Source organism: Strongylocentrotus purpuratus, unplaced genomic scaffold, assembly GCF_000002235.5.
Source record: "Strongylocentrotus purpuratus isolate Spur 01 unplaced genomic scaffold, Spur_5.0 spur5_scaffold_5, whole genome shotgun sequence".
Classification (NCBI taxonomy): Eukaryota; Metazoa; Echinodermata; class Echinoidea; order Camarodonta; family Strongylocentrotidae; genus Strongylocentrotus; species Strongylocentrotus purpuratus.
Genome location: NW_022145611.1, coordinates 18,298,687 through 18,325,366, shown reverse-complemented (window position 1 = coordinate 18,325,366; position 26,680 = coordinate 18,298,687). Strand labels below are relative to the sequence as shown.

Genomic DNA, 26,680 nt, shown 5'->3' with positions numbered 1-26,680 from the left:
TTTCACATTGTCCTTTATGAAAATTGGTTCAACTGAGCCGGAAAATCATGAGGCATAATGTATTCAATTATTGCCAATTTGGTAATCGCCGAGGCTTGACTTAACTGATGTTGAGCTTGGGGCAGGCATGAGAAGGCGTGCAGTTTTGATGCGAGTTTGGGAAGAGGCTGGCTGAATGGAAGTGAACGGGAGGGAATCAATGGTGATCAATATTCGTGTAGAGCTTGGTAAAGTGCCCAGCGAGCAAGGGGCAGAGTACTTTGAGAGCCGGTTGACTGTGAGATTTATGGAGCCTCGTCTGGAGATGGTTTAAGAGGCCGATGAAAACTTAATGCTTTCCACGCCCAATGATTGACCAGAATGTCATATGATTGTAACCATGTTTTCCATCTATCTGGAATGATGTTTTTACTTGCCTTATTTTTCTCCTTTCTTACAGGAAGGGACGATTTTAAATAAAAATATTTCAAACAAACGAGAGTGTTTTTTTGTGTTTACAATGATGATGTCATAGGTCATGTACTTCAGTGTGATGGTATGGCAAACTTGAAGAACATACAACTCTCAAAACTTATAACAAATTGAAATCAACTTCTTAATTTCAACTGCAGTTCTTATAATTTTTGTTAGCAATGATCTGTGTATATTATCTGTCCCTCCAACTTTTTCTTTATCTCTATATTTCTCTCTCTCTCTCTCTCACTCCTCTCTCTTTCTCCCATCTTCTCTTATCCTCTCTCTCCAGATGTAAAATAGATGTGGTACCTCCCTCAACACGTAGATCTTTTATTTATTTAATCATTTTCTGCCATACATTGGCAGTATTACTGATACTTGTCCCAATCTTTTCTCTCTCTCTCTCTCTCTCTCTCTCTCTCTCTATCTAGTCTCTCTCTCTCTCTCTCTCTCTCTTTCTTTCTCTTTTTTTCTCTTTCTCTCTCTCTCTCTTTCTCTCTCACTATCCAACTCCAATGAGCTCATTCACCATTTCATTAGCCACAATCATCATTTTAGATACAAAAATAGCCCTTGGATCATTGTTCATTATTAGGATAACAAAAATAATACTCTTGCTTAAGTTTTTTGCCAGGGGCAACCCCCACCCACCTCAAAACAAACAGCTTAAAAGAAACCAAAGTTAAAGCTCATGATTTAATTAGATGAAACCTATTCTCCTACAATTCCAATCAATGTTTGTTTGTTTTTGTTCAGTGAGTGCAAGTGCGTCATGTGTGTTCGTGAAAGGCATGCCCGCACGACTGGCTTCATTATTATCCAGCTATAAAAGGCAATTGTATTGTGAGATTCCTTTATTACATGTAGATTGTTAATTAACACTCTGAAAAGGGACTGAAAAGTGTCGGCCTCTTTCTCTCCATATGATTTGTTTTTTTCTCTGTGCAGTCAAATGTTAGAGGCACCAGAGTCATTATGCAGCAGTTTGCCAGGAAACAGAGCATTATTGTTTTCAATCATCCTCTTTTATTTTTCTCTATATACATCATGATTGTTTGATGACGGCATCAATTATGTCATAGCGTTTTTATTAACTAGTCTATAATGTATTTACATATACTCTTGGTCTATAAACAGTACATGTCATAATCTTACATATTAAAAAAAATGCAGAGTGTAAACAATGAGCACTATCTAAACTACTTGTTAAAAGAGATTTTTTTTTTACTAATTTCAAGGATATTACTGGACCACGTTTTGCTATTGATAGCTCTGCCAGTTATCTAAATTTCCTTTTGAATTGGGAATATTATATTTGTATTTTTACAAGGTAAAATAAAAGCCCCCTATAGCTACACTAATGATTATTTTCATAACAAATTATAATAGTTTTGTTTGCCTATTTCAGATGTGGATCTATGTTCCCACAACTCCTGCAAGAAAAAAATAATTTCTTTCAGACAGTTTGTTAATCCTTTCATAACAAACTATTTTCTTTCTTTTTTCTTCTTTTTTTCTTCAACTTGCAGCTGTGGATCCATGTAGCCATAACCCCTGTCAGAATGGTGCAACCTGTGTGGACACTACCACATCAGCTAACAGATATCACTGCCATTGCCCTCCTATATTCCATGGAGACCAGTGTGAACAGAGTAAGTATACATCAGTATTATTGTAAAGAGAGTAAGTATACATCAGTATTAGTGTGAACAGAGTAAGTATACATCAGTATTGGTATGAACAGAGTAAGTATACATCAGTATTAGTGTGAACAGAGTAAGTATACATCAGTATTTATGTGAACAGAGTAAGTATACATCAGTATTAGTGTGAACAGAGTAAGTATACATCAGTATTAGTATGAACAGAGTAAGTATACATCAGTATTAGTGTGAACAGAGTAAGTATACATCAGTATTTATGTGAACAGAGTAAGTATACATCAGTATTAGTGTGAACAGAGTAAGTATACATCAGTATTAGTATGAACAGAGTAAGTATACATCAGTATTAGTGTGAACAGAGTAAGTATACATCAGTATTAGTGTGAACAAAGTAAGTATACATCAGTATTAGGGTGAACCATGGAGATATTCTTATATCTCCATGGGTGAACAGAGTAAGTATACATCAGTATTTGTGTGAACAGAGTAAGTATACATCAGTATTAGGGTGAACCATGGAGATATTCTTATATCTCCATGGGTGAACAGAGTATTAGTATACATAAGTTACCAGAGGAAACAGAGTAACTGTGTACACCAGCTACCAGATATCACTGCAATTGCATTCCACTATTTTATGTCAATCGAACAGGGTAAGTATTAAAGTGTGAACAGAGTAAGTTACCAGTGTGAACACTGTACATCAGCTACAAGATATTACTTTCATTGCCTTCCAGTATTCCATGGAGACCAGTATGAACAGAGTAATTATACATGATTTACCATTGGGAACACAAAACATATGTTACCAGATGTAACTTCTATTGTCCTCCTATATTCCATTGAGACCTGTATGAACATATTAAGTGTGCATCAGTTACAAAAAAAGTGCCATGAGATCATTTCGAATAGGATAATTAAAGATCAGTTATCTGTGTGAACAGAGTAAGTTACCAGTGTGAACACTATACATCAGCTATCAGATGTTACTTCTATTGCCCTCATATCCTCTTCAGGGACCAAGGTGAACAGAATATTATACTTGCCAAAAATAAATACCCTTCCCGTTTTTTAATTTTTGAGAGAAAGAGTAATGATTAATTTTGATCAGAGCTGCAAGTGTAAATTCATTGTAAAAGTATATGAGAATAATACACTTCTGGATCTCAACAGACATAATAAGAGATGGAGGAGAAGAAGGAGGAGGAGGAGGAGGAGGAGGAAGAGGAAGAGAAAGAAGAAGAAGAAGAAGAAGAAGAAGAAGAAGAAGAAGAAGAAGAAGAAGAAAAAAAAGAGAGAGAGAGAGAGAGAGAGGGGGGGGGGGGAGGAGGGGGAGATGAAGATAAGGTGAGGAAGAACAGGAGAGAAAAGGATAAACAAAATGAAGAAGAAGAAGGAGAAGGACATGATAACATGAGGGAGAACAGAAGAGAAAAGGATGAACACAAGGAAGAAGAAGGAGGAGAAGGAGTAGGAGTAGGAGTAGAGAAGAAGAAGAAGAAGAAGAAGAAGAAGAAGAAGAAGAAGAAGAAGAAGAAGAGAAGAAAGGGATAAACGAAAGGAAGAAGAAGTAGGATTTAACATTTTAGTTTCAATTCAGTTGAATAAACAATTGTACCATTGGAATATGGCTTACTTGAATTCATTGAAACTTGTTTACATCATAATAGTTCTCAACTGCAAACACATTACTTCTGCAGTATTAATCCACCAGAAGCATTTAATGTTATAATTGTTTTAATAGGGAAAAGAATACAGCACATGGTAGGTATCATTTGAGTAAACCTTACTATTCTGCAAACACTTTTTCATGCAAATACCATCTTTAATGGGAGCATGGCTTTGTTTAAGTAGATCATCGGTCTATTTGCTTTAAAATCATTTCGTAACCCCATCAGAAGTTTGTAAAATTGATAAAACTCCCCCAGGTTTAGGGTGATTCATCAAATGATCAAATGATGAAAATCCACCTCCATACTTTCCAAATGCAGGATAAAAATCCACCAGAAATAGCATTTCTTTCTGAAAACAGTCCAGAAGCAAACAAGAAATTGATGTTCGTGGCATATTCCCGCAAGACAAATCAAGGATGGCAACAAAATCTCGCTTGTTTACAGACCGCATGTATCTTCAGATGATTATTTTTTAGGTATGATTGTTCAACGCTACCCTGCTAACAAGTCAGTTTATTCAGTGGTCGGCATCGTGACCGGGGGTAGTCACAAAGCCATACCCTGTATCTGCTCGATGACGTTCGGTTAAGTGAGACGTTAACCTGGTTTTGGAGAATGGAAACACACAAGATAAATTTGCTCGTGGGGGATGCGTGTTGAAAAATCAATACACAGGCTCCAGTGATGACATTTATATCTCGATAGAGAGATGCTTAATGAGTGTTTTCTAGTTTCAACCAGGGGATTATTATCATACTTAATATTATATATATTTCAGAAGATATCTTTCCAGAACAAAATATTTGAGAAAGTAGAGAGTCCAGATAGATTTTTAGGTGTTCCTTGTTTGTGTGTGTATGAACAGTTAATTTCATCTGATTTAACAGAAGATGGTAAAGCAATATTTTGTACACTGGTAGGACAACAGTTTTTACTTTACAAATGTAGATTTGGCATTTAGATATAACTGTCTTCTGACATGATCATCATCATCCCTCAGGGTTATTTAGATTATTATTATTTGATAAAAGATAGAGAACCAAAAGGACATTATCTGTTTAAAAGTCTATGTGTTAATGCCCTACAGACTCTAAGGAGCTAGTATTATGCCAAATGAGTGATAACAAAATTACCTGTGTTTTGAGTTATATATTTTTGCAAACAAGCATATTCAGGTAATTAAAAGATTTGCATCAACATTTTATTTCACAAATATCAGAAACATTGACGTGGAAAGGCTGTTTTAAAAACCTCCCCAAAATCGTAGTTTCTAAAAGAGATTGAAGAGTGCAAACAGGCAAGAAATTGATGAGAAATAGAATCTGTAAGAGCAAACACATACTGATATTGCAGGTTTCTTGCTCCAATGTGAAATTTGATTGAACTTTTCTAATCAATATTACAAGTATATATTTGTCCTACCAGCTCAAATGATAAGGCAATGACAAGCTAAAGATAATGGATGCAACATCATATTGAAAAAAAAGTGTATTAGAAATCATCAAAGGCTGTAATATTTTCAGTTTTTCAAGAAATATTTTTTTATTTTATGCAAAGCGGGGAGATTCCCGTCATCTCAAAGAATTTTCTTATGTGCTTTGTTTTTTAGCATATAAAATATGGAAATAGGATTCAGAGAGAGATTTCAATTTCTCGAAAAACTAGGATGAGTTACAAATTGTAAATCTTACTATTTCATAGACGTTAGTTATTCCCTACATGAGAATGAATGAAGAAGAAAAAAGATTGAAAGGGGTTCAGCTAAGTACATATTGGTATATTTCTGTCATAGTTAGTAGAAAGGCTTATAATGTCAGTTTCCCACTGAATACTTCTCATTCTTTCATGTAATACTTAATGATGCAAAGTACCTTCTAATGACAAATTTTGCATCGTATAATTATGCATAAACAATGGACCTCGTGTATGTCAATCATTAGCGATCAATTTATATGCTTTTTTAATCACGGAGAGAAGTTCTGCTTATCAAGTACCTGTCAAGAAAGGTCATTTATTTCACCCTGTTGCAGTAAGTCTCAATCAACTAACTCAAGCTTGCAATATCCGAGATAGCTCCGGTCTTATGGACTGTGCTATTACCTACCGTGGGAACAATGGTTAGGTTTTGATTAAACAAATTTGATCCTCTTCCAATACATCTGTGATGGTATCAATCATCGAAGCTCAAAGCACAGGTTTTTGCAGCATATTTGATGGATGCATAATTGAAATCGGTTTGATTTTCTGACCTAAAATATTTAGCAAGGAAGAGATGAAGTCAGCGGCATGGTGTTGACTCGGGCATTTCTCGGAGTAGTGAAAAGAGAGGGTGGAAATTCTGTTGATTTTGCATCTATTACAAACCTTTCTCGTTATTCTGAGGAGGAGAATAATGTTTGCTAGGGATAATTTAGTGGTTAGGGAAACTTCCAAATGGTGTGTTAGCTGTTTGAAGGTTACTTCATCAAAATCTCAATGTGAAACTTGTGAGGTAAAAGACTAAGCGTGAAAATGATAACTTATAACGCTGATCGTTTAGGGTTTGTGCATATTTCGAGAATCAGATTCTTGTCCATTTCCATATTGTACTTCATGAGATATCCATATCTGACATTTGTTCTGGTTAGTTTTGCTCACAGGGTATATAGGGTTAGAGTTGTGATTTGAGGCTAGATAAGGTTTAAGGTTAAGGTTAGGTATAGCATATGGTCTAGAATTGAAATCAGGAATTGGTAAAGTGTTAGAAATAGGTTATGGAGCAATCTTTGCTAGGACAAATGTCACGCAACCTCTAGAGCTCATGCTTCAGATTCATGATTGTGAGCATGTTTGTATGTAAACAAAGAATTATGTTGTGTCAAGCAGCATAATCAGAATCTGAATCTGATGAGATACGGCCGAGCACTCTTGTTGGAGTAAAGTGAGCAGAAATTTTATGTTGCAGACCCCCCCCCCCCCAAAAAAAAGAACAAAAAAAAGAAGAAGATTACATTGTTTCTGCTTGAAGAAAAAAAAAGTTCAAGAGTTTCCTGGGTCTAGATACCATCTATGGTAGATGTTAACCCTTTTGGTACCGCAGGTTGAATCGTCAGCCATAGAGACATACCTGTAACTTACATTAGGCATGGACTTTCGCTGTTTAAAAGGAAGAAATTTGGTGTTTCTTCTTATAGTTCTTTGTCTGTCTGTAGGATGTCTTGAAGTATAAGTGCAGGAGGGTGTGTTCGGCCGAGTGGCAGATAGACGTCTTGATTGTCTGTAATCCTCTTAACATGCCCCCTCACCTCTCCACAGGAAATGAGTTGCCTTGTTCACACTGACATACAACTGAATGTTTAGAACGATTACATTGACGTTTTATTAACATTCCTATGAATATATCACTCTTTTAAAAGAATGAATGATCTCAGTGATATTTCTTTAAGGAATACATTTCTGTGGGAAAATGATGACTCGTACAAAACACTTCCAGTAAGCATTGAATGGTATTGAATGGTATTGATCTTATTGAGCATATTTTTGGATTGATTTGATTATGGTGTTTGCTAGATTGTTTCTCTGTTTTTGATAGATCCCTCTTTATATTCACATGGCAAATTGCTTATTTACCAGAGAATTTAAAATGTCCAGTCTCTTTTGTATCTAATAAATGCTTAGATTACATACTGTAAATATTACTGTGGGTGAGGGTATTTCTATCGTTTGACAGAACCTCTTACTCATTGAAACAAATTCATAATATTGAACATCTTTTCTCGGTATAAAAAGGATTGCCACCACCAAACTGAGCAATTTTTGGCCATCAGGGTAATGCAATTTTTGGATGGGTCTGGTGTGGGTCTTGTGTCAGTCCTGTTGGTGTAACAAGAGTAAAAGTTTAATATGAACTCATCCTTTAGAGGTTCCAAAGAAGCCCATCTCATGTGATGTGAGATAATGGAGGATATTGCCGGGATGTAATCAAGCAAATTTTGAGCAAACTTTAAAGTTGAGAAAATAGGAAAATCATAGTTCTCTTGTTGATCTGACCATGTCAAATTCACTCCTATCTTGAGCAAGCATCAGCTAATTCCCTTTCAAAGTGTACCATTCCCCCCTTCCCTTTTAAGAAGAATATAAGGCCAGGTTTGAATATCCTTAGCGGAATCCCTGTCGGAAAATCCCTCCGTGACGGAAGGATTTGTGGATTATCCTGCACTTAGTCCTTTATCATGATCATCATGTCAACACGTCACCCGTGTATTAACTTTTTTGTTTTGTACAGCTTCTTTACAGAATACAAAGGTCAAGATTTATGTAGGGTTTCCATGGAATATCATGTGTAATGACATGCATAGTCAATGGAGATTATTACAGGAGAAAAAATATGATCATCAAAATTCTACTCTGACTTTCATGTTCTTCAAACTTTTTTATCTGCCCCAGGCGAGATATATATAGGAAAAAACAGGATTACAGTTTTTCAATTACTGGTATATATTTGTTCTGTTGGGTTTTAAGTCTAACGGATTGAGATGAAGGTGGCAAATTATTGAGATGGAATGTGCGCTCATGTTTAAATAAGGATTCATGAAGATATATCAAAATGGATGTAAAGGTTAAGATCAGGCTCCTCAAATCATGCATGTAATATCAACTGCTTATTTATCATGGACTCTTGGATGTTGTTTTGCTTTCTATGGTATACCTCGATTTGTTCCACATCTGTCCGTTATGCTTCTCTGTCTTTTGAAGGTCTCCTTTTTGTTTAAACATATCTCCGGCAACTTCATTGGAGGTGGCAGTAATGGTCTTTTATTTATCCAGATTGCTTAGACAACAGAGTACCTAATACTAGGTCGATATCAAGTCCGTGAACTTTTGTTTCAAAACCCTGGATTAATTATCCTGTAGCTGAATTCGTACACCCAGAGAACTTTATTCCCCCGACTAGGCAAAATGTAAGTTGAGATTCTATTACGCACATCTTAACAATATGATGATGAAATATATATGATCTGAAGTGGAGTGGCTATATCAGGGCAAATTAAGGCCAGAGCAATTATATATTTAGAAGAAAAAAATCTTGATTGCACATTGATAAATTGCCCATTTGATTGCAACGATTAGATTGGTGTCGAGGGTCTTATACAAAGCCATACTGAGTGATGGCATAGTTAACAATGAATCACCTATCTATAAACAGTGGTCCTTAATTTGCAGTAGTGTGGGGGAGGAGGCCAGGAATTATTGATAAACTTTGCATCGTCTAGGTTGGAAAAACGAAAATAAGGCCCGCAGATAAAGGAGAATTTGTCCATGTTAGATCGAGAATGTGTGGTGAGTTGAAAGCCCATGTAACAAAGCTTTCAGAATCAAAGTTTGTAACTTCGATGTTGAATATTTTTCAATTACAGTGTCCCTGAACAATTGTTAGAAAATGGAGTAAGTGAGTAAGAAGAATATTACAGATTGTCTACTGGGGGAAAAGTTTGGTTAATCGCTTAATGAAAACCACCCTATTTAATGTATTTAAACATTCAGTTGAGTTCTGGTCATGCGATTGCATTGTGAAAGAAACGGTGTGGAATCAATCAGGAAAAGTTGATCATGTAGCATATAAGTATTTATCCAAAGTATTTTTCACCTCTCCCAAAACTCAACCTTCTCTTTAAGTCATGCACATGTGTACAACTTAAAGAGGTAAATGAAAAAAAGAAGATCCCATTAAGTAGCACTGAAACTTTTTCAGAATGTTACTTATAATTCTGACATTCCATCAAATCACAATAGACTCACATTATGAAGATAAATTTCTTTGTAGATGCATCCTTTGTTCACCTTTAAAGTTGCTGTTTAAATTTTTTGCCACTCAATATATCTAACAAGAAAACAAATTCCAGTTGTAATATTTCTTTGAAAATATAGCTTTGTTGTGATTTTTTGAATAAATCCTCCATAAAAATCTGTGGAATATTGTCAGAAAAGAAAGTAATGCCAAATAAAAGTTAAACTTTTTTAATATGAATTTGCAGGTGCTGTCATTTATTTAAAAAAAAGCACTTACAAACCTGATGGATGGAGATGAAGGAAAGCTGACGTAGTCATGTATCTTATGTGCAGTACCCCAATTTTTTTATAGGAAATTTTGACATACCAGAATTGTCTTTCTTTAAAGTCCTCGAAACACATAGCCTTTGGTGATCCATCATACTACTTCCTGACCAGTTATATGGGTCCTTCAACGTATCTGGATGTTCTCTTTTACCAAAATATAAAAAGAAGTTTTTATTTGTATGTCTTGGTAATTAATCAGTAATCAATCTTGACCAGTAAAACAAAAATTATATCATTTTTGTTTAAAATGAAAAAGAAAACAGGTTTTGTGGCCTAAAGCATACCCTGGAACAGAACTGGATAGTTTCCTCAACCAAGGAAAATCAAGAACGATAATAAGATCATTAAAAGAAGATTTTTTGCCATGCAGGGTTGTACCGGTAGTTATTTTCATCTGTATTTATCAAGAACATCATTAATCATGAAGGATCACACAGTTATTGAGAATGTATCTCAAATGATTTGTCATTAAAGGTGAAAAGAGTTTTGATTTATTTTGATGGGTAGGTTATAGTTGTTGCCGCAGGTTGCTTTTTGTAATAGCTTTCTTGTTATTATGTGTGGGAGTGAGTATACCTAGCAGATCCGTCATTAGGCATGTAAGATATCAAGATAATACTTACTGTTGACATAACTGTGTCACCAAGTAAGATGCTTTTCTATCATTGGTTTCATGCTAAGCTCATGTGTAAAGATTTAGCCCCATATCTCATCACTTGTGACCAATCTTTTAATCTTTGGTCAGACTTGGGTTTTTCAGTGAACCAGAAATCTTAATCAGACATGATTTATATTGAGACAATAGGTCAGCCCTATTCACATCATAATATATAATATATAATATATAATATATAATTCTTCTATAACGCATATCACATTATTACCCCGGCTGCAGTTCATGCAACTGTAGCACTCAGTCCATTCAAGGAATAATTCCTACCGGGTACCCACATACTACACCCAGGTCGAGTGTGGCAAATGTAGATTAAGTCTTTGCCAAAGGATGTAAGTGCTGCTGCAGGATTTTGAACTCTATTCCTTGTAGTTGTCAGTCACCAGACCATAGCAAATGTACATATGCTAATACGACAATATTCCTATATTAGTATTCCCCTGTATGCCTTTGTTCATAGTGGCGTTAGCAATGATACGGTATTCCCTTTGATTAGTGAGTACCGCCTTGAACTATGCAGTGCAGATTCTGGCCAAGGGATAGTCCCTTGCACTTGATGCCACAGTTTTAAGACAAGTTTGTGAGCAAGCTTGAATCTAAGGACAGGGAGAGATGATATCTGAGAAATGCTTAGAAACATCATTAATGAATTAGATGCTATATAAGTTCAAAAATGTGAGATCAAGTGGCGCAGATACTCTTTTCAAGAAGTAGTTTTGATTATACCACTATTAAAAGTGGGTTGGTTTAAGAGGATCCACTTGATTCAGATGCATGTACAAAGTGCGTACCTTTTAATAGTGGTACGTATTTGCTGGTTTCCATGGAGTATAGCATTTACACAATTCATTAACCTTTCAAGGGAAGGTGGTTAAATTAGAAAATCATGTTTACATTTTCTGAGATTTTTTTAAGTAGAAAAGCTTGAATGAATATCTGAGAATGGAAATGTAATAATTCTTCTTTCACTTGATTCAGCTGTTTGGGATATAAAGTGCAAACCTTTGAGTAATTTGCAAATGAGAATGTTTACATTTTATATTTTTGATGCAAAAAGCTTGGGGGAACCTCTGAGAATGGCACTGTAATTAATCAAAAAGAGCTGTATCGGAATGGTATCTTAACACATCATTTCAATTGTGATTTTTCATATACCCTCTGAAGGTATTCAGAATGTCTTTGATTATAATTTGAATTTTCTTTGCAATTTTTAAAATTAAAAGATTTATACTCGCCAATAATAAGATCATTACAAAAAAACTTGTCTAGGATTACTCTACAAAGTGACATAGGATTTCTTTCTTTGTAGTGTAATTCATCATTTCTGTTCGTTTTGATCATTTTTGTAAATAACATCTCATGTTCTCTGCATGTACATTGTCTATGTCTTTTTTGTTTGATTACATATGGATTTTTGACAATGTTGTCTCATTTCGTCCCTATTTTCACGAAGTGACGGTAGTGAGGAAAATCGGAACGCAAAGTGAATGCATTTTTTTTCACTACCGTCACTTCGTGAAAACAGCGACGATTTGTCTAAACTTCCTGTGTGTTTGTTCATGACTTTTGTTGAAAAGTAAAAAGATATGATTGTTTTTCATTCGGAACTCTGTGCAGTCACATATCTTATAAATGGACTCACTATATCACCACATGTGCCAATCATGGAAATTTGCATCACAGTTATGATCCTAGGCAATCAAATTTAAGGAACATATGAGTTCAAATGTGAAGTAAAATACCAAGTATGACATTGTAAATCTTGTCGTTTCTCATTATTAAAAAAGTCAACTCTGAATTAGATGGGAAATTGTTGTTTGAGATGTCTACTGCAGATGTGAATATGTTTTTGAACAAAACTCCTGAATACTGCTTGTTGCATTACAAATTATGATGGTTTCCATATGCTGTGGTATACCAAAACATTTTGAGGATTTCCCTGTAGTTGAAATATACATAAAGTTTATTTCAAATGTAGGGATGTCAAATTAAAAGGAAAATGATGACCTTTAGTGTATTTGTCTTCCTATTTATGAATTGTTTCCTATGTCAAGTTAGCCAATTGTTTTTTGTCATTCAGATGGGGAGGGGGTGCATATATCCCCTTCCCATAGCTTCACCAAACATGCTAAGAAAAAATATACCATCGTTGATCCAAAATTTCAACCATTTCAACCATTTCAACCATGTACTAAGGTACATGTACATTTCCATAAACTTGTTTCACATTTTTTGTATTTTACTATATTTTTTAATATGAAAATGTTGGTCTTCATACTTTTGCCCTTTTATAGATCATAAAACAGAAATTGAATTGAATTGGATTTTTCTTGCAGGAATGGATTGTGCTCTGCCTTCGGATCAAGAAGTCCCTAACAGTCACTACACGGTGCGTGGGCAGGAATCGGACAGCGAGGGATGGTACATGCCTGGTGCTATGCTGGAGTACAAGTGTGATACTGGTTTCATCATGCAAGGCGGCCTGCCTACCAGACAGTGTCAGAGTGGGCACTGGGTCGGAGAGAAACCACAGTGTGGTAGGTATATGGGGCTATTAAAGATGATCATTTGCTCAGGCAACATTTGCTCCTGTGACATTTGCAACAGGCTTTTTTTTCTTCTCAAAAATGTAAGGTTAGGGCTTGGGTTGCAATTGTGTCTAAGGTTAACTTTAGGGTATATTGTTTGGCATTGATTTCAAAATATCAGAGTTGAAGTTTGTTTAGTTAACTGTGGAGCAATAGTTGCCAGAGCATGTGCTGCACCATTGTTTAGAAAAGATTTCCTACTTACCCCTTTCCTCCTCCCTGCTGTATTTAAGAAGGATTTATTGCTTAGGTTGAGGTGTCCTTTTGAGATATATTGTGGTCAAATGTCAAATTTTCTGCAGTCTGGGATCTAGACTGCTGAAATTCCAATGTTTCCAGTGCCAATTACGAAATTGCGCCTTCATCCACCTATAACATGAGGCTTTTGTGGTGGAAAGACTTTGTGTCTGCCATTGCAATAAAACTAAACTACTTTGCATGAAAATTGCAACTAAGTGTGGAATCAATATATTTGCTGTGTTCCTTGGACATGACCTTTGTGACTCGTGTCTCCGGCTCTGAGAGAAGAAGGGACCTTTTCAGATCACCAAGAAGCAGAGTGGAGACCTTTTGCTCTCAAACAAATGTTTCTTCAGCTTTATTATGACGTATCCCATTATTAGAATTAGTGCTTCAGACAGATATCTGGAAGCAATCACATTGACTTCTGTTTTTCATCGGTTGCTAAATGGACAAGTCTTATTTCAATTTTGCCCGGAAACCTCAGAGGAGAGAGAAAGTAAAGGAAAAAGGGACAGATTTGATGGATTTGTCAGACAGTTTTCCCAGAATTTCTCTATTTTTTATGATTTGCGTTTGGATAGTAGCTGGACAGTGCAAGAAAGAACACTATCTTAATTTTTTCTGTATTCCAGTAAAATTAGATAGTATTCTAATGACTCACTCCATCATTTAGTTTTATCGATCACTTATTAGATATATATTTTATTTATTGGTTTACATTTTCTTGATTATGTTGTGTATTTATTCAGTGAAATGTTTTAGTTTTAGTTGTAGACTGAATTGTAGATTCTCAAGAGAATGAGTGACTTTCTTTTTTATAAGACTTTTTTCTTTATGGAACGGTGCAATTATTCAAATTTTCGATTGCATAGGCTAAATGCAAAAATATTTGCATCATTGACTTTGTCAAAATATCTGCAACACTTAGTTGTGCTACATTGAAGCAAGATATGAGCAACCTATGACTCCATTTTTGTGTTAAAATTATTTAAGAGAAATTTGTTAGATGCCCAATGTAAATAAAATTCTGTTTGAATTCTCTTTTTTCTTCAAAAATGAACCATCCTAGATTTATGAATGAAGTTGCCTTTTTTTTCTCCAGTTAATAAGAGAGAGAGAGAGAGAGAGAGCTTAATGGCTATCAGTAACTTGACATTACAAAAGATGTTTTCTTCTTTCCATCTCTCAGTTCATCATACCCAAGAAATTTAAACTAAAATACTCTCTTTCCTTCCAAATTCCATGTGGTCGTTTCAAGCTATACATAGCATCTATGCATCTCCAGGCCCATGTTGGAGGGAGTCCATCTCTCTGAGTCTCTTTAACACAGGTCACATATGTCACCCTGAATTATTTTGGTGGAAATTGATGAGAAATTGGTGAATTTTTGTCCGATTATGGATCATGGCATCTGTGTGGTTGACAGGGGATCCATTCAGAATGCATGGGATGCCATCCCAGCGCTCTCTGGTGTTTTGGGAGACTTTTGACATCATGTGTACTTGGGAGGATTGAGAAAGAAGAATAAAAAGAAGGGAGAATTGTTTGCATGATCATGTTTGCGCCTTTGGAAAAAGAGCGATCCATTCTGAACGGCCGGCATCATGAAAATGTGTGCGCAAGAATGTGGCGTGCATACATGCATCAGGATATTAACAAAAAATGAGCCAATCATTGTATGATTGGGGGTATGTTAGTGTGCCAGAACTTCTTTGTGGCCAGGTTCTCATCATCACGAATGTAGGTTGATTCCCTATGTTTAATTCACAGTGTAGAATTACCAATTTTGAAAATTAGTTATCGAAGCTGTGACTCTTTTTCTCTCCTTTGTTGGAAATGTCAGCATATGTTGACAGGCAGGCAGGGGATGACCCCAACCTACATTTCCAATAAATGTCCATGCTTTTGGCAACTTTACATTTGATCATAATTCAGAAAAATTAATTATGAGATACATAGCGACTTCCCTTCAGCTTGCGTATAATATACACTGCTGTGAATATAAGTCCTACAAATAAATTATAAATTGCGTTGACCACCACTTCAGATGCTCCTTGGGTGTGAATAACATTCATTAGGCCTGTCTTCATCAGCTTGAGGTTGCCAAATAGCCTGGTATTTCTGATTTGGGAAATAATCCTGAAGTTACAAATGGCGTCTTCATCAGCTCGAGAGTTGACCTCTAAACTTGAAACTCAAGCTCGAGAAATTAGCTCAAGATATTTTGCTCAGCGTTCACGCATGATATCTTGAAATAATTATCTCGACCAAATATCCCGCTTATTGCAACGTCGGGCTGATGAAGACGCAAATTAACTGGATAATTTGCGATCGGGATAGTTTAAATAGCGGGATATTTGGCAATCTCGAGCTGATGAAGACAGGGCTAGTCATTCTAACTTCCCATGCAATATTCCTTTCTTTCTTTCTTTCTTCTGTCCCTACATTATGTTAAATAGTGTATGAGACCAGGATGCATGTTTACACACACACATATTCATCCGCCTATTTAAAAAAAAAAAAAGATTGTTATCAATATGAAATGCTGATATTCTATGACAGTTTTGCTCTCAGCCAATCAAATGCCATGATTTCAGTAGCTTATAACCATTTTTGTTACTTGTTATTGATGATAATAAGTTTTGTGAAACAGGGCCCTCATATGTGATTTGTGTATGGCTTGTAGTTTTTATTTTGAGTGATTGCACATGATATATTTATGGTATCTTCGTTGCCTTTTCATGTAGCAGTTGAAATAGAGGGAAAATGTAACACAATGTACGGAGGAAAGGACCCTACTTAAACTACAACCAAGGACTTATCTTTGAAAAAAGTGATGCATGTTTTATTACATTGCTGAAATATTGAATCCTTAATGGATGCTGAGGTTTGAACAGTCTATTTTTATTTTTTATTTTGTATCTATGTACTCATGTACTTTGGCATTTAGCATTCATTATTTGTCACATTCTTTCAGTGACAACAGCCTATAATAGGGACTTTTAGCATGGACTGATACGTGTGACGTCCATTCAAGGCAGTGCATTAAAAGGACGTCGATCATAGCAATCCACGTTATCGTTGTGCAAATCTAAAAGTCCCTAGTTTGAGACTAGGAGACCTCCCAATTTACTTTTGTACTGCCCTCTTGTGTTAATTATGGTATAGGTTATTGTTTTATTACCCTAGGCCTGTTTGTTCATGCTTGTTGACATTCTTATGACATTATTATAGGGGGAAATTCATATAGACAATGGATGGTAGGGGGTAATGTTTATGAATCATTTCACGGTATTCTTAAAGGTATTCTTACTTTATTAGTATCTTCTTTGATAAACTGGTCCTTTTAAAGAAAGAATAAATCTGGTGCAATTGAATTGGGCAAAATTATGAGTGATTTTGTTAATACTGAATATTAATAAAACATCAGTTGTTTATAAACTTGTGTATAAAAGATTATTTGTTTCCTACATATGTATGGCAACAATTAGGGTTTTAAGCTTAGAAGCTCAATATGTCTCTGAAAAGTGGTGGCTATTTCAAATCTCAAAACACCATCAACTTTCATTTTTTATCAATAATAATGAAGACAAAAAAAATGTTTGCTTGCCTACATTCTTTTTCTAAAAGCAAGCAGTTTGATTTAAAAATACATATCTTTTATATTTATTTTCAGTGCAAAGAAACATATCTGTGCTATAGATACATGTAGTACATTAAGTGGTAGTAGAAGTATGTGGTAGAAGTAGTAATAGTAGTAGTAGTAGTAGTAGTAGTAGAAGTAGTAGTAGTAGTAGTAGTAGTGGTAATAGTAGTAATAGAAGTAGTAGCAGCAGTAGTAGCAGCAGTAGTAGTTACTGTTATAGAAGTAGAAGTATGATTTAAATCTCCGTTTCTATTTTTACTGTCATTATCATTGTCATTTTCATCATCAATATTTAAATCTTTGTTTCTATTTTTATTGTCATTATCATCATCAATATGATTATCAATACAGTTAAGCAAGCCTCTTGTGATGACCCTGGATGGCCAGTGAATGCCCGGCGATGCTGTCAATATATCTTCTATGTAGGAGTGAAGCTGAGCTTCTATTGCAATGAGGGGTACAACATCAGCGGTAATGATGAGAGGACATGTCTACCCAGCGGGCAGTGGTCTGGTGTCCAGCCGGTCTGTAATAAGAGTGAGTACAACAATTGCATCCCCCTCCCCCCTCATGCATGATTTTTTAAACAGACATACCCCCTTTGTGACTTTCAAAACAGACATCCCACCCCCATCTCCCCCCCCCCCCCATCTCCCCCCCCCCAAAAAAAAATATATATATATTTACATAGATGTGAAAAATTAAAGACATGAAATAACTTTATCTGATAATGATTCTTTACTTATTTTTGATCATATACATTGACAACAACTAATTTTCTTTCTTTAAAAAAAAAAAAGGATGTTGGAATCCTGGCAGTTACGCATGTAGTTGAGCATGATGAAGATTTAAATATTCGACTACCTATTCAACCAATGAATGATAACTTTATTTTCAACAAGCACTCAATAAAGTTTAATAAATGTCACATGTGTCACTAATCCTTTTCACTAATCCTTTTCCAGTTACCACACCTCCTACACCTGAAGACAGCAGGATGTTCAACACCGAAACCTTAACCATCGTCATGGCAACCACTGGCTCCATCCTAGGTATCCTAGTGGTCACTGTAATCCTCACGAGTCGTCAATGCCGGTCCCGTCGTCATCGCATGGCTCAGACCTACCCACCGGTATTACGTGCTCAGCTTGCACGGCTTCATCGTGACCCTGATGCCCTGGCTCTCCTGGCAGTGACGGATGATATCGGTGTTGTGTTGCCATCATACGACGAGGCGGTAGCCCAGATCCAGACTGCCCACGTTCCTCCGTTCCGACCGCCCCCCTCAAGTGGGGATGGTAATGAATTGAGTCCGAGTGGTGGCGAAGGGGAGAACCGCTCATCGGTGCAGGGAAGACCACTCCCTCCGATACCACACCCTCCGCCTAATCAGAACTCATCTGCAAGGTCAGGACGCTCTAGACGACGGGGCCGTGCAAGCCATCAGCAAACTCCTCCATCTCCTCCATCTCCCCCTCCTCCGCCCTATGGGGAACATGAAGACCCTATTGATGTTGGGGATGCAGGGCCAGCAGAGGGTGGTCCAGTGGAGAACAGTCCTGCAAGGAGAGATGAGGAAGTGACGGAAGGTGAGGTTCCAACCCACAGTATGGTTGGTAACGATCTCTATGCTGAAGTACCTCAGAGAAGAGCAGTGCCACAAGGAGATGGTGCACATCACAATAACACTGATGCTGATCAAGATGCTAATCAAGATGAAAGTTAAGAAAGAGAGGAGGGTCCTGCAGCCATACAAAAATATTGTAGGACTTCACTTGATCTTAATCTGCTTTTGTATAGACATAGATGTACTTTAATCAAGTGAAATCATAAATGAGTATGTTTACTGGCTGAACATTTCATAGTATTATATTATGTGCATTTTGCTTGACAGAAGAGTCACTATACACGTAGTTTAGAATGATTTTGGTTTTAAGATTAATGTGTGTTATATTGTTCCTTTATTGAGTGCAGTACTTGCCCGTTGAAACCAAATGCTCGTTAAGGTTTTTTCGTGTGCTGAAAATAATGTTCCCATTAATGCTCTATGAGGAGGCTATTGTAAAGTTTCCAGATAAACTGCAGCAATAGATTTGGCTTTTTTTGTTTTTTTTTTGTCTTCTTTCTTTTCTTCTTGTGGTGCATCTTTTAAGCTAATGGTGTCAAGAATTATTACTTTAAAAAAAAAAAAGAATCCCTTAACAGTCTGCCATCATTTGGTTGCAATCCAGTGTTCAGACTCCTATGTCAAAACCAATAATGGCACCAGCTATACACCCAAAATTAACAAAATTACCAAGTTTTATGCTCTAGTCTGGAGCTAGCACTTTCTTTATCCCTGACATACCAAGTATTGGAACAGAGAGGGGAGCAGTCTGCAGAAGAATAGCTACAGAGGGCATGAGAGAGAGAGAGAGAGGAGGGTGAGGCAACATGAACAGAAGATAATACACTGTCAATCCATCACTCATTTGCCTCTTGCATCTACAGTTTCATTAAAAACACAAAATTTATCACTTGATTTGATGTTCCTCTGGCTCAAAATTATACGAAGTGTCATTTTAATATAAAAAAACATATCAAGAAAGTATCATGACTATTAAATAGAGAAGAAAAAAATCTTCAGAAATGTTATCTTTAATAAAACAAAAAAAATACTTGTCAGTGTTTCTCTGCTCTCAACAGACATGTACCTCAACCAACCTTGAAAGTGTATGTTGTGCTTTTCTAAAAGTGCAGAATGTTTTGATTGATTTCATAATAAATAGACGTATTAATAATGTATGCTAATTGGGTTTTGCACTCGGCTGTTGAAAGCAAGCTTTTATCGATCGTCAAGACTGAGGTACAAAGGGAGAAACTAGCCATGAGGGGTTTTGTCCTAGACCTTTCCACAGCTCAACAATGGCATTGACTATGATCGATTCCTGATTGTCACATCAAAATTCTTGCTCTGAGTGAAATGAGAGCACCTGTTAAGAACCAGAAGGGTGTTAACTTTGTATTGAAGTACATCAAGGGGTCAGTGACACAAAGATGTAACTCCATTTTGGCCATTTTGAGAAAAAGTTTAAAGATAGAGGTCCACTTGGGCCTTAAGGAGTTAAGTCTATGTTTCACTAGCCATTGACTTCAATGGGGAGTTGGGTGGAGTTTAATTTTGTGTTTCCTGGAAAGCCCACATTTTTGTGAACATTTTGATATCAAATACTCATTTTGGCAAAATATGGAGTTACGTCTTTATGTCACTGAACCCTCGACATGATGATGATGAGTTAATGCCCTTATGGCTCTCAGCAGACAATACTACAGAGAGCAGTGGAAAAAAGTAGAATAAATCATAGACATCATTGTCTACCAAATTTTTGGTGTGACGGCTTCTTGATGATCATTGGCTTGTGCAGGTGGTAGAGTGAGAATTCTTAGAAAGTTCCCTCGTCGTTACGAATTGGTCTATAATAGAGTGGCACGTGAAGACCTGACCACCCAGAACCTCTTACAGGCCTCTGATGAGGTAACGGAGCAATTGAGTGAAGAAGATGATTTCTGTTATATGTGTGTTTTTTTGTTGTTGTGCTAATAAAACAATTATCACTACCGGTATGCTGGCATTGATATCATACCTTGTTATTTATTTTGATCTGATCAAAACTCAAGACGGATGAAAATGTTGTTCCACAAAAGTATCACAATTTTACAGTCTCTTTGCCTGAAGCTTTTTTTTTGAGTGTCTTTTAATATTTGAATAGTGTTTCATTAAACCTCTTTATATTTTCCTCCCATGCTATGTTGAAATGGCATTGGAAGCTGCCCAGCGTACAGTTGAAAGGAAAGGCAAGACTGGGATGAAATTGGTTGTGAAGGGAGCACCTGTTTCTAAATTACCTTGTCTGCTATTGATCTTTTATGAAGGAGAAAGTTACTGGAAGGTCTGATTTGTGACTGTATGCTGTGAGCAGGGTCATCAATTGCAGGTGGAGGGGGGGGGGGGGCAGAAGAGGCAGTTACTGCCCCCCCCCCCTTTGAGGAGGTTGAGTTCATGGAAAGAAAGAATTTACCATTTTACCAGTTTTGAAGATGCCTCAAAATTCTTTGCTGTGCCAGCTACAAAATCAAATACGTTTGGAGATAACCCCTTTCTTCCAGTAAAATTAGTAAATCTAATTTTAATGTGACCTCTTGCAATAGGTTTAACAACTGTTACATATAAAACATATCCCATTTTTTCACATTAATATATGTATACGTTAATGCATTACAATATGAATACATAGCTTGTACTGGAAGAGAGAAGATCGTTTGACCTTTTATTTTGTTTTTTAATTTTTTTATAAGCACATATACTTATTTATAAACTTATTGATGGAAAGTGTTGAATTTCCTATTTTAAGAAACATACTTTATATAATATTTCATTGGGTTTTGATAGTGCAGGGTCTATTAGGTTTGATATATCTTATGTTATTCATTGTTTATCTTATGTTTCCTGAATCTCGATCATAATTTTTTTGTTCTTAGAAATTTCTGTTCATGGTTAAGATTATTAGAGAATTGTGGGACATATGGGAATTTTGAAATCCCTTACCAAAACTTTATATTGCCTGTATATAAACACAAGTCATTTAACCCTTTTTTGTGAATTGAGTAGTCAATTCATTTTCATTAGTACATAACAAAAACCAATTAGTTTTTTATCCTGACTATTTGATTGCTTTGATTTGATACAACTTATTTCAAGTATTTCTTAACAACATGAACAATAGCATTTCTGAGGTTTTTATTGGATTAAGCAATTGAAGTTTCCCCTGACAAGATTCCTGTTTCTTTACTCTATTCTCTTGCAGACATTTAGAGGTACAGACAGTGCAGTGAGAAGAAAATGTAGAAAGAGGCTCATAAAACAAGAAATAAATTCTTGGCACGTTATGTGACAATCGCCCCTTCTAAACATCAGACAATCTTTACAGCATGACATTTTTAGCAGCCACCCTCAACCCTTATGTCGATGGCCATCATGCAGCTGAGCAAACTGAACATAGTGATTGATTGTGAAGTGCTAAGCAACAAGCTATAAGCTCTCTTGAGCATTCAAAGTAGGGCCATATCATCTCTAGAGAGCCAAAAGGGCGTTGACTCATGTACATCTACGTAGATGGAACGTCCTTCTCGCCCTCAATGGATGATTTAAATCATAAGTATTCTTCCAAAGAGGTTACTCTCGAGTTCAGATATAAAAGAGAAAAAGACTTTATGTCCTCGTGTTTATCGAAGCCATATGATACTGAGAGTTAGATTCAAGGGATTAATATGAGTGTCGAGAGAAGTTTTGTTAATAAAGTGCTGTTATCTTTTTCGAGGACATAATGTCTGCTGCCCACAAGAAGGTCGTTACTGCCATTAAAAATACATGGTAGGGCCTTCTCGCGGGCAGGCAATGATGAGCGACATTAGTATGTCCTTCTTTATGATTGTGTAGCTGAATATAGTGTTTAATGTAATCTAGAATATATATATCGATGTTAGCCAAAGGTTTTGTCTGTTTTGTTTGATTGATTGATTGTATAATCCTTCATTTTGGGAGGACAATAAATCATTTTCATACACAATTTATGTCTGTATTGCGTCATGCCATTTCGATACCATCTTATATTAAGTATCTTACAAATCTCAAGTCAAGCTTCAAGATAAAAACACTTAAACTATAATGTGCATAGAAGAAAAAAAAGGTATGGATATTTCAAGCTGCAAATACAAGGCACCTATAATAATACTTCAGTGGTCATGTGGGATAAAGGACATGGTATTTTTGTCATTCGTTTCATCTTGAAATTAGAAACAGATTAATTTGTACAATTCTGAAAACACTGTGAGAAGGTCACCGATTCTCTCTGATGCAGTTTGCCGTCATGACAGTATTTGTTTCCTGATACATATTTTGTGGCTACAGCCCAGAAGTACAAAATACATCATATAAAAACTCATACCAGAACAGAATTAAACCTATTGTTAAGAAATGAATGAGAGTGAGACTCAATGTCCTTGCAAGCAGTATCTGAAGCCCAAGTGACACACCAATAAAACTCACACCACACTGACAACATACTGAACAAAACTCTACATTACCTCAAGTGGCCAAGAATTCATCTTTTTTTTTTAATTCACTCTTGCAATGACACTGAGATTTTAAGTGTTTTGAGTAGATTTTTGTGTCCAACGTTCGGATGTAATTGTAAATAGTATTGAGATGGTTGTGCTGATATGTCCCTCTTCGCCGTCTGCATTCTTTCCAAATATACTTTTTTTTTAAATGCATTGACATTAGGAGATTTTGTATTTCAGGGAATTGAAACCATAGAAAAAACTACTCAATGACACTTTGAAACCAGATTGATATCTTTAGCTGGTATTTCTTCTTGATTATGAGTTATTTTGAAAGGTTAGGGTTTTTTGTTTTATTAAGGGCAATTGTTTGATGTTGTGTCAGAAAATGTTTTTAATTCAGTGAAGGACTTAATTGATATGAATCATGATTAGGCCTAAAATAAAAACTTGTTGTATTGCCCTTTGGGTGCCAAAACATGGGTCGGTCGGTCGGAAAAGTTTGTTTTTTAAAGACTTTTTTTTGGTCGCCTTTTTTGGCCGATATTTTTCAGATTTGAATGTTTTAGTTTTTTTTTCCTGTTTTTTTCCCGTTTTTTCCGCCCTCTTTTGGCTGATATTTCTCAGTTTTTAATGCTTTAATACATGTGTTTCAGCGTCATCATTCCATTGATATCTTTTTCACCTCATAATAATCCATGGTTTGCACGAGTGGGAATTTTGGAATAATTTGATTGTATGCATTTATTTCCCATTTAAACAAACAAAATACATATCTTTTTATTCATTAATAAAAACAAAATCTCAAAAAACGGTTTAAAAAAAAACTTTTTTCAAATGCCGACCGTAGATTTTCAGATTTTTGGGTCGGTCGCAAAGGGCAGTGCAACAAGTTTTTATTTTAGACCTTATTTAGGTCAAGGTGTTTCATGTTGGATAGCTATTAATTTTATGAAATAATGAAAAGTTCAAAAAAGGAAGAAAGCAGAATGTGAGAGATAGGCATAGCTCCTCCTCTCTCTCTCCCTCTCTCTCTCTCTCACTCTCTCACTCTCTCTCTCTCTCACTCTCTCACACACACACACACACCCACACACACACACTCACTCTCTCTCTCTCTCTCCCTTCCCATCTCTCACCATTAAATGATAAACACCTTGATTGAGTGCTGGTGTAACATTTGACTGTGTGAAGATGGCCTAATTAACGAAGATGTAGCTGGCACCTTACGTGATTTTGTAACGTCATTCAATTTGGCAGTCAGATTGTCATGGCGATGAGATAAATATGAAAAATAAAAACTTAATATAGAACTGAAACGCACCTATACCAGCTCACCATCCGACACCTGTATAGAGGTGTTATTCAAATTGGCACCTGTTTGGCAAGAAAGTCTAAATCACTAGCATCTCCTTTTTCTTTTTCTGTTTTTTATCTTTCTTTTCTTCTTCTTTTATTCCTCTTTGAAAAAGTGAGTGTGCAGTAGATAGGTGAAATTATTGAAAATATGCAACCGAGTTATGTAATTTATCAGAAAGTTTAGGAACTGAATAGAGAGAGAGAGAGAGAGAGAGATTATAAGTTATATAAAATTATATTTGTTTCTATATAAATTATAATGGCTGTCAGATGTTCCAACAACATTCAAGGTAGTAAGATAATAATACAAAAAAAAGTTTCAAACAACTGAGGAGCTCAAACACTGAATAAAAACAGAAAACCACAAGTTATTTATTTGTTCCACTCTGAATTCCCCTTGTTAAGTTTGTACTTATTGAATGATAAGGTTGCATGGTAATTTGTATCCAAATGTTTTACAATTCACTCTGGCCCTTAAATTATATACCATGCATATTTGTAGCCTTCCAAAGGAATCACTTATTCATTAAAATTCATTAAACTCGAAACATGTTTATAAAGACATCCTTAGTAAAATTTAAATGATGACCTAATTAGATACAAAGTACATTTAAAATAAATAAATAAACTAAATTCTTTGAAGTATACTTATATATAAGACGACTTCAAAGGTAAACATAATTATTAATCTATGACTTAATTTCGTGTACATTTAAAATAAATAAATAAAATAAATTTTTCAAAGTACTTATACGGATATTTAGACGACTTTAAAAGTAAACATAATTATTAATCTATGACTTAATTTCGTCTGCGTTCAAATCTTCACAGTTTAGGTAAAGTGTTTTACAGAATAATACATGTTTATGCTCTTGTTAAAAAAATTGCGTACGTTTTGACAGAAAGAACTTTGAACACAAAAACAGGGTGAATTTCTCATTGAACATGGAAGAATTTCTCATCCCAAAATTGTCCTTTAAAATAAGTAGACCCCCCACCCCCCCCCCCAAAAAAAAAGAGAAATCTTGATTCAACCTCTATAGAAATGATAAACACAAACTAAGATGCATCATGATAAATGAAGACAAAGTTATCAATGTAATGAATTCTAAAACAGGTTAATATTCGTATTCTTCAAAAATCATTTAGATTTTGAGAATAATTATTTTTCTATGACGTGGCTTACTTGAGAGCGCGTCAAAGACATTTTAAGTCGCTGATATAGTTCGTTATGTCAGTAAGCGACGCCTAAAGTTTAAAGGCATGCCTGGCACATTTTCAAGCACCCCTGATCAAGCTTCTGACACAGAATTACGTTGTGCTTATGTAACCAGTGCCTTCAGCTTCAGACCATTAAGGCTTTAAAAAAAAATTGTTGTATTGCCCTTTGCGACCGACCTAAAATTCTGAAAATCTACGGTCTGCTTTTTATTATTCTATTTTTTTAACCGTTTTTTAGAAGAAAAAAATTATTAATGAATCCAAAAATATGTATTAAAGCATTAAAAATGAAAAATTTCAGCCCAAAGAGAGGAAAAAGCAACCCCCCCCCCCCCGACCGACCTATGTGCTGGCACCTAAAGGGCAACACAACATCTTTTTTTCTACGGCCTTATTGCTGGATGCATATTTTTGCTGTGATTTAACTTATTACTTTGGAAATGATTTTGTTCCTGAGACATACCGTCAAACTAATCCCTCGCTAATTCACATTCCTTGCCTTTCGAGTAAATTTTCTTTTTTTCTCTCAGTATGTTGTCGTCATGGTGTCGGACTCGTTTGTGTGACTGGGGAATTATTTTCATACACGAGTTAACGAAATATATTTCTACAGCGTCGATACGGGAAAATAACTAGATTGTGTTGATTTAAAAGGTAACTGTGATGAAGATTTGCATTGTTTTGATGAAAATTGTAGTTAATGTTTTATCTCACCTTGCAATCTTGGTGAAGGCCAATACTAAAAGCCCTTTCTAAAAACAGATATCAAAATCACTTTGTCCGTTTCCATCACGGTCCAGTGGGCCTCGATCCAGTTCACATTTCTCTCGCTTAGTGAGATGCACTGGCATTGGCCTATTTGTAGGGGCGAGGGTTTTCCAACAAGGAAAACATGGTAACTTAATTTTTCATCCAAGTCAAAAAATATTATGCAACGAAGGTAATTATTATAATTTTTTATC

The 26,680-nt window shown here is 35.7% G+C and overlaps 1 protein-coding gene across 1 annotated transcript; it reads left to right on the top strand.

Annotated features, from left to right (window-relative positions):
* The first annotated feature begins 1,984 nt into the window (after window positions 1–1,984).
* On the top strand, window positions 1,985–19,899 carry LOC752039. Its single transcript, XM_001175735.4, has 4 exons — window positions 1,985–2,108; window positions 12,899–13,099; window positions 17,391–17,576; window positions 18,005–19,899. Exons 2-4 carry the CDS (start codon window positions 12,901–12,903, stop codon window positions 18,763–18,765), a joined length of 1,146 nt encoding a protein of 381 aa, XP_001175735.1. The 5' UTR covers window positions 1,985–2,108; window positions 12,899–12,900; the 3' UTR covers window positions 18,766–19,899.
* The last annotated feature ends 6,781 nt before the right edge of the window (window positions 19,900–26,680 follow it).

Coding starts and splice junctions, on each gene's coding strand:
- LOC752039 (XM_001175735.4), top strand. CDS start 12,901: ATGGATTGTGCTCTGCCTTCGGATCAAGAAGTCCCTAACAGTCACTAC. Junction 13,100..17,390: donor CGGAGAGAAACCACAGTGTG/GTAGGTATATGG, acceptor TTATCAATACAG/TTAAGCAAGCCTCTTGTGAT. Junction 17,577..18,004: donor CCAGCCGGTCTGTAATAAGA/GTGAGTACAACA, acceptor ATCCTTTTCCAG/TTACCACACCTCCTACACCT.